This window comes from Mytilus galloprovincialis, chromosome 8 (genome assembly GCF_965363235.1).
Source record: "Mytilus galloprovincialis chromosome 8, xbMytGall1.hap1.1, whole genome shotgun sequence".
Classification (NCBI taxonomy): Eukaryota; Metazoa; Mollusca; class Bivalvia; order Mytilida; family Mytilidae; genus Mytilus; species Mytilus galloprovincialis.
Genome location: NC_134845.1, coordinates 64,019,645 through 64,029,459, shown reverse-complemented (window position 1 = coordinate 64,029,459; position 9,815 = coordinate 64,019,645). Strand labels below are relative to the sequence as shown.

At 31.7% G+C, this 9,815-nt stretch overlaps 1 protein-coding gene across 1 annotated transcript; it reads right to left on the bottom strand.

The window, feature by feature from the left end:
• Nucleotides 1-772: 772 nt before the first annotated feature.
• On the bottom strand, nt 773-3,521 carry LOC143042375 (uncharacterized). The gene is made up of 4 exons (XM_076214658.1): nt 3,075-3,521; nt 2,314-2,444; nt 1,645-1,789; nt 773-836 (listed from the first exon to the last, which is right to left on the bottom strand). Exons 1-4 carry the CDS (start codon nt 3,517-3,519, stop codon nt 832-834), a joined length of 726 nt encoding a protein of 241 aa, XP_076070773.1. The 5' UTR covers nt 3,520-3,521; the 3' UTR covers nt 773-831.
• Nucleotides 3,522-9,815: the final 6,294 nt, after the last annotated feature.

The following is a 9,815-nucleotide window of genomic DNA, read 5'->3' as shown; positions in this document are numbered from 1 at the left end:
TTCTTATCATGCTGACTTCGTAGTTACTTTGTCTAACAGTAAATATAGGCAACAGTAGTATAACGCTGTTTAAATGTTATTAATCGATTGAGAGAAAACAAATCCGGGTTACAAACTAAAACCGAGGGAAACACATCAACTATAAGAGTAAAACAACGAAATAGCAAAGCACTGAATTGCAACAAAAACAGACGACAATGCAACATATATAGAAACGAACTATTAGATAATAACTGCTATACACATGCCTTGGTTCAGGCCAATTTAAGAACAAATGCGGGTTGAACCTGGTTTTGTTAGAAGCAAAGCTCCGCACTTTATGTCAATGTTAAATAAACAGCTAAAAAGACATTATATGACGTCAATACAATATAAATAAATGCAAGAAAACCCAAGGCAGAGAAAAACACGAATAAATAATATGATAGTACATTTCGACATGTTAACCACAGAAAAAAAAAACGAATAACTAAAATCAATTGAGGACAGAATACAAAACAGCTTAATATAATTACGAACCAAGTGTTCGTCACACGAATGTATCAACGCCGAAAAGGGTAACGTCACAGATAAATTTCTAAAGATTGGATATAAGTCAAAATTAGGTTTCAAGTATGTAATCAGTTAATATTCTATTTTTGCGAATTGATATTTGTGGCCAGATAAACTGTAATTGGTAAAATTATTTATCGTTTGTCACGGGTAAGATTATGCCTTCATCGGTTAGATCTTTGTCGCTCGGTAAAGTCAATAAACATTATGAAACTCTAAGTGAAGTCATCAATTTACTTTATTTGAGATTTTTTTCTAAAACAGTCATTTCCCTCTGCTTCATACTACAAATAAAGAAAAAAAAACGGTTAGAAAAAAATATGTTAATCATCATTATAAAACATGAACAATTTAAACTTCTTAAGAATATTATGTTGTTACTGGAATATATTATGTGGCATTATCAATTGTGGCAAAACATACAAGGAATAATCATGATTGTCCTTCACCTACCAATTACACATGCCTTACAGAAACTGAAAACAGCGGAGTGTAAGCATGTTTTACCCCGCCATAATCTTTATTTGCCTGTCCCAAATACAAGAGCCTGTAACTCAGTGGTTGTCGTGTGTTGCTGCTTATCATATTGATTTTATTTTTGGAACATAAATCAGACTGTTAGTTTAGTCGTTTGAATTGTTTTATATTAGTCATATCGGGACATCTTATAGGTGACTTTACAGTATTAGTTTTGCTCACCGCGTTTTTGGAGAGTCATCTTATTACATTGGCGATCATGTCACATCCTCTTGTCTTATCAGTTATCAATGACATCAAAGAAACAACACAACCACACATACATTTTCATGCACGATTATCACATGGTCCCTAATGTAGTACATAACAATGCATATTAGTATAATATTTATGGCATAAAATACTATCTGAATATTGGCACCGTGTTGATCTAGTAATTCATCTTTATTAAATTTCTAACAGTTGAAATTATTCTTGAATTTTTAAATATAAAGGGCTTTTATGTTTACTCTTTAAAGGTAGAGGTATAATAAATAGGATTTGTCACATGTTTTGGCCCATGCCTTGTTTTTCGTACCTCGACCTTTATCAATGTACCTTTTTCGGATAGCTTACCTCTATATATGGAATTTATCCCGGCGTGACCACAGGTCCTAGTAGGTTCACCTTCACATTTCATGCTGCAACTGGATTCGGGTAATCGTTGATGGTAAGCCTTCTCACTGTTAACATCATTTCCACACAGACAATAGCTACCTACCTATGAATACAAAGTGACCTTTTAGGTATTCGGTTTAATGATTATTGACCAAGGTTTGTAAGACAGATACCCAAAAAATGCTCATGTTTTATTTAAAAAAGTAGAGCTGGTTCGAGGAACCTTCCACAGATTAATGAGTTTGACTGTCCCTTTGGTATCTTTCGTCCCCCTTTTTTAACGAACATATATTATTGTAACTTCATTCAAGTCAAGTTATGTTGTATCTCTTGTCATATAAGAGGCCTATAATGCAGTTGTTGTTCTGTGTTGCTATAAATCATATTTATTTTTTCGTTTATTGTTTTATAAATAAATCAGGACGTTGTTGTACTCTTTTGAAAATCATTGACAAGTGTCGTAGAGCCTTCGATTACTTACTATTAGGTATGTGTTTTTGTGCATTGTTGAAGACCGTACGGTGACCTATAGTTGTAAACTTCTAATTATTTGGTTTCAAGTGGAAGGTGGCCTCATTGGCAATTATACCACATCTATCTATTTATTTTATCTTAATATTCACTTACCTGTAGCCCCGTGAACTTGTAACCTTTACAGTGTCTTTTGCATAAAGCAAGTGTTATTTTGTTACCAAAATGTTGTATCTTGTGTCGTAAATGCCTGTCCGAAGAATTGTCCTGGAAACATCCTACATATTCTTAAAAAGAAAGAAAATTTTACATTTGCTCGTAAATCTCGATAAATGTGCCATTATTGTAATAATAATGCTATTAATAACTCTTTAAAATGTTTAATATAAACTTTCTTAACAAATATCTACGCACATATTTTAAAAACATGTTGACAATATGTTTTCGTTATATATAATTCGTAAATGAAAATAACACTATATATTTCGTTCTTTTAAGACAATGAAAACAGACTGTCATAAAGGTTAAACATGTAAGCAAGGACACGACCCCAACTCGCATGATCCATTGAGAGTGCAGTTATAAAACAACACAAAAACAAACTGTACGAATCATTGAATAAAACAGAAATATGATGAACAGCAAAAACCAACAAAAGTTCAATTACAGGCTCCTAGCTTAGGACAGGTACATATAAAATAGGGCGGGGTGTTCTCATAGGCTCAATCTGTTTTCTAATCCGTAACAGTTGCGTAACAGTTTAATAAAACAACATCAGAAATAAGATATCAAAATAAGTAGAAAGGGTATTAACTCAATAATTCGATGCACACAAACATGTATTTAAAAATATATTATAATTAACGATACAAAAAATGAATTATTTTAAGCCTTTTTTTTACTTTGTGTCTAAATACCTTCTGCTATTCTAACTTGCAGGTCGTTGATTTTCAATTTCACTTCATCCAAACTCGATGCAACATTTGCAATGACCTTGGTTGCATTTTGGCTTGTCTTTTGTAGCTGGTTTATTTTAAACGTTTTCTTTTCTATGGTTTGCATTCTTCTCTCAATACTTTTAAATGTGTTCAGCACTTTTGCTTCAATTGCCTTATTTTTAGACAATACTTCTTCCATTTTGTTGTATAGTTTTCGTTGCTTCTTGCTTATCCGTTCCGTCAATCGTGTCCAGTCTGCATTATTCAAAGGATCATAGTTTTGGTGCAAAACATATCCAAATATAGGTAAAGTCTTCGGCATGTTTACTGTTACTGTAAAATGTTTGTCATTAGCTGAACTCTGCTTTTCAGATTTTACAACCTGAAAAATACAAAAAAACATGATGTAAATAATCATCATCATATTTTTTTTCATGTGTACTTCCAACCACAACAACAGATATATCATTTTTTTATGGAAGAAAAAAAAAACAATACAAATTTATTTAATTGACAAATTGCGTGCTATTGTATTGTTAAAATTGACATTTCCATGTTAGCTATTGATTATGAAAATAATACTTAGTAACACATGTGAATGTTACAAATAACAGGTTAATATTTCATACCATTTTCTTCGTTCTCTTAATAGACAACTGGTTTCATGTTCTTGAAAACAATCTCCCCCTCCCCCCAAAGACGTTGTATTGCCTTTTATTGTCTGTCAGATCATCCAATTCAATTTGGTTGTATAAAATTAGAAGATGTGTTATAATTGCCAACGGGACAACATTTTACCAGAGACCATATAACAGATTGCTCTATACTAGGACGTCCGCTTCTCTTGTTTTTTTAGACTTATTTTTACTAGTTATTTGGAATCCTCTGGTTTTATCCATGAAGTGTAGTTACAAATTGTTCCCGTTTTGAAAATCTTTGATATTGTTCTAAGTTTTTTGGAAGAAAAAAAGGGACCTATGTTAATATCAAAATTCTAGATAGATTTATTTCCCGCCAAATCTTCAATAGCTTATATTCACATACCCTTCAGATTTTTTTTTTTTAGTTCTTTTGAATTAAACTGTTAACTTATAACGGTTTTTTAAATAGCTTGATATCTGGAGACAGTCTTTACAAATATACGTATAGGTCACAGTACGGCCTTCAACAATAAGTTAAATCAATACAGCTTAGTCAGTTATGAAAGGCACTTACATGACATATGGAAAACAATATTCAAACGAGAAAACATAATGGCCTGATGTCTGTACAAAAACACGAACGAAAACACAATTATGACAAACACCAACAGTGCAACTACACCAACTGAATTACTCTAGCTCCTGACTTGAGACAGGCATATATAGAATGTGGTGTGGTATATTTTTGCGGCCGAACAACGCTCCTGATTAGAAGGTAAGCAATTGAATACCTTTAGAACATCATCACTTAATGTAAGATTCAGTCCTAATTTACACTTATATAGGTTCCGTGTTGAATACCTAATTTGACTTGTAATGGTTTACTTTACAAATTGTGACTTTGATGGAGAATTGTTTCATGAGCACTCATATTACATTTTATTAAATCTATTTATCTGTATGAACAACATTTCAGTTGATTTGAGGAAAATTTGTAATATTCATATATATGCGAAATCCTTTACGATATGTCTGTTAAAATGTTTGCTTGACTTTTTATGTGAGCTCTACCTAAGTTGTATTTGGCAGACCTTTTAGGAATATTTGGTCTTCTATGCTCTGAAACTTCGTTCTTTATTTGGCTTTTGTAGACGAAAGCAAATACAAAATTGTAATTCTTATATCTATGACGAGTATATTTGCTGTGTATAGAATCGGTTTAGAAAAGAACCTTACACATGTTACAGTTTCAACTGTCCAGATCCATTTCCTGTCTACTACAAGATCATCTTTACTTAAGTATTCTGTATTTGTTGGGATATATTGCATGACTCTTCTTGAACAGCGATGCGTCTAATTCATCAAATGTAATTAAACTGATGAGTTTTACACATAAATAAAGGCAACAGTAGTATACCGCTGTTCAAACTCATAAATCCATGGACAAAAAACAAAATCAGGGTAACAAACTAAAACTGACGGAAACGCATAAATATAAGAGGAGAACAACGACACAACACTACAATGTAACTAACACACACAGAAACGGACCAAACATCAGACAAAATCCCACGAGAATAACAAATATAACATCAAAACCAAATACATGAATTTGGGATAGACAAGTACCGTGACACGTCTTATCGCAATGTCAATTTACACTCAAAAATAAGAGAAAACAAACGACGCAACGTTAAATTGTAACACACACAGAAACGAACTATAATATAACAATGGCCATATTCCTGACTTGGTACAGGACATTTTTAAAGGAAAAAATGGTGGGTTGAACCTGGTTTTGTGGCATGCCAAACCTCGCACTTTAATGGCAATGTTAAATATAACATAGAAATGACAACATAATGACAACTACAATACAAATAAATAGGAAAACGTATTAGACAAAGAAACACATGATTAATGAATAACAAAAAGCATCAGGTTTCAAATTTAATACGCCACAAAAGCGCCTCGTCTACACAAGACTCACCAGTGACGCCCAGATATAAAAGATCGAAAGCGAAAAAAAAGGTACAAAGTTGTACAGCACTGAAGATCAAAAGTTGAAAAAGGTTGTGTCAAATACGGCTAAGTTTGTATGCTTGGGATAAGAACATTCTAATTATTTAGAACAATTAATGCTATTGCAAACAGTAAATTTTATCAAATGAATATAACAGATATACATAATGAAACTGAAGTATTAACTCATTACATAAAACAAACACGAATACATAATGAATGACCAACACAGAATAGACACACCCGACTCAGTCCAGGCCTCAACGCAGTAAATTATGAAAATGACGTCACATACGACGGTGAAAAGGCATTAAAAATTACGTCACATACGATGGTGAAAAGGCATTAAAAATTTGAACATATGAAATTTCTGAAACAGCAGAAAAATTACGTCACATAAGAAAAACTATCTCAAAAGTAAGATAGAATTAGGATTGATTAAAGATTAAAATAGAACTAAATACTGATATTGCATTTAAACACAATGCATATTGCAATACTTATTAATAGCAATTAACTATAATATGTATATGTGCAGTTTGTTATGAATCCAGCTTCAAACTTAAATTATCGTACAGATTATGTTGACCAAAATTAAATCTAATAAATGACGGCGGTGATTAATTTTTGTTTCCATAACACATAAATATAATAGAAAAGACGTCAACACATTTGACAAAATCCGATGAGAATTACAAATATAATATTAAACATTTAATAAAACTAAATACATGAGTTTGGGATAGACAAGTACTGTAACACGTCTTATAGTAATGCGAATTCACACTCAGCAAAACAGTCACAATCGGGAATAAGTCACGTTTGGTAATTAAAAGATTAGACGACATAATGACAAACCACAATCTACCATGTGGTAAAAATGTCCTTAGCTAGTTTGGTTAAACACACATCGTATGGATCCATAAATATAAATATAGCATAAAAAAGAAACAATTTGTGATGTTCACTTAAAATATGAAATATATAGAAGTAACAACAGATTACGCGAGCCGTAGCAGGAGGGAAGATATGCGCACAACATCGGAATTTGATCATCAGTGAAATAATACTTACAGTATTCAATGAAGGCAGCATTTGAATAATTAATAAGAGTCGATATTTTTGTATAGTTATTTCAAATAATAAATCATTTGAAGCAACTACGCAACATTGGCTGGTTCATTAACGGTTTTATTTTTAAACATTTCCATATGAGCAGCCAAATAGATCGTTGCCTCTTTCAAATATCAATATATCACACAGGGTTTCGAACGTTATTCAAAGATATAATCAGTAACTGGTGTTTCTATGTTTTCACAATCTTCCTTTAAAACAAGTGTGTTTAAGCTGTTTAAAGAAAAAAAAAGGAAAAAACAAAAACAACGTTTAAAGTAAAAAGGAAAAAAAAATAAAAAAATAAGGCAATACTGCTGCAATTTCGGTTTAATTGTGTCATCAGAAATATTTGATAACCACATCAACATTCATCGTGACAACAAAGCAGTCTATTTGGTGTTGATTATTTTTCTTGAACTATTAATGCTTGATTTATATCAAACTTATATCACTATTCTTTGTCTGTTTGTCTGTTTCATTTTAAGCCATGGCGTTGTCAGTTTATTTTCGATTTATGAGTTTGACTGTCCATCTGATATCATTTGTCCCTCTTTTATAGACTATGTGTTACATTTGTACTCTTAAGTTATCACACGTTTTCTTTTACTCAAGGCCAATAAATTGTTTTATTACATTGGTTACAATGAATTACATTGATTTCCCAGTTAAATAAAAACAGATAATTTCATATGTGAAATAAACGTGGGTATTTCACTCTCTGACGTCATACAACAATAGGCGTTGTCAAGACGTCGATAACGGCGGATCAAAACAAATTGTGAATGCGTAGAAAACAAATATAGTTCCTTACATGTTTTACATTAATTTCTTTAAAAAAAGCCATTTGCCGATGTAATAAAAAGAATAACTAATTAAAGAATTCAATTATCGAAAAATATTCAACTGGTGACCGAACAACACTGATATTTAACTCATGCGCTACGCGCATTCTTGCGTCAATGTGTTGTTCGGTCACTCGTTGAATATTTTTCTCTATTTTAATTCTTCGATTAGTTATTCTATAAATCTGTTACATTGCAAGTGAATGCAGGACGTTACCAGAAATATGGAATTTCGGTTGGGCTTCGTTTTTCGTTTTAAAAAACAAAGAGAAAGACTTTGTCAGTCACTCACGAACCAGATTTTACATCGTCCGTTTCCAATTATAATATATAACATTTTTGTTAAATTCTTTGTTTTCTTTTTCATAAACCTCCATATTCTTTTATATATATATCATATCAAAATCACTACCTCTCATTCCGAGCCCTTCTCCAAACTTCCACTAGTGATAGTGGAAATACTATTGGTACTCATCACATCACCCCTGACATTATTCAGTTGTCTGATTGTTTTAACATGATTCTCTTTTCAACTATGTTATTACACAAGGAACGATAAAGTGCCAATGATACGGAATGTGTGTCTGTGTCTAAAATAAACAGGAAATTAATAAATCAATATAGTAAAGGAAATGCAATATAATGTTCACAATGTTGACCGTTAACATTGAACTATTGCATTAAATTCATCATGGATGATTTGTTTGGATGTCAATTTATCTTAAAAGTGGATTGTTTTTGCTACAAATCGGTTATTTGCAATATAACATAGCTTTCACCAAACACATCATTATTTGATCTCAGGTTCTCCAGAAGAGAAGGTAGACACATGTTCAACCATGACACAATTGACTGAATAAATTTCTCCATTTTGTTCTAATTCTATAATGCATCAAAAGGGTACCATAGTCAAGATGTCATACCAACAAATCATGGTACGTCACATCCGGTTGTATACGAAAATAGGTCGAAAAAAATATTCCCTTGAATTTGACAGTTGTATGTAATTAATCCTACATGTTATTGCAGTTAAACATTTATGTGTCATAAACATATGCCTTGTGTATTTCAAAGCTCCATTATTTTTTTATTTGGGGTTTCTATAGACTATTTTGTACATTTGAGGTTACATGGTAACTAAATCTTGTACACAGGTTAAATCAAGAGAGACATTTGATTGGTTAACTTCCACTGATGGTTATTTTCTTATATGCAATGGAATTTTATGTGAATTTTTTTTCTATATTACTGGACAGGATAGAATGTTACTCATGCCGAGTATTTCTTTTTTCGAAACAAAGATAAATTCTGCACATTTGTTTTAAAAGGTGCAAATTTAACAAACCTGTATACCACCATAACACATGAATATGGATTAACAGCTATCGAATTTTGGCTTGAAAAATTTCCATCCGAAGTACCTAATCGGATAGAGAAGAAATTCATTATTGAAGGAATTAAATTTATTCTTCAAAATAACTACTTCAATTTCAACGGGGAATCTTACAGACAGATATCTGGTACAGCCATGGGAACAAAAGTTGCCCCAACCTATGCCAATTTAGTGACTGTTTTATATTGTGGACTTCTATTTTAGAAAATTAAATGAATTTAGAAATTTAATCAATGATATCAACAAAAGTATTCAGTTCACTATGGAATTTAGCGATAAACAATTACCATTTCTAGATATCTTGATAATAAAAAAAGATACAGAAATTGAAACCGATATTTACTTTAAACCGACAGACTCTAAACAATACTTACTTTTCAATTCTTGTCACCCAAAACACACAAGAATAAACATACCGTTCAATTTGGCGAGAAAAATATGTACTATTGTCTCCAGTATTGAATTGAGAAATAAAAGACTCGAAGAACTTAACGAAATACTATTAGAGAGACAATATCCAAAAACTTTGATTAATAATGTAATAAAACGTGCAAAGGCTATAAATATTCAAGAACTAAGAAGACCGAAAAACACAGTAATTGATACGAATCAAATTTTACCATATGTCTCATCGTATAACCCTAGAAATACAGAGGCGCATACCATAATATATCATAATGTACCAACTTTGATGAAAGATCAAAGA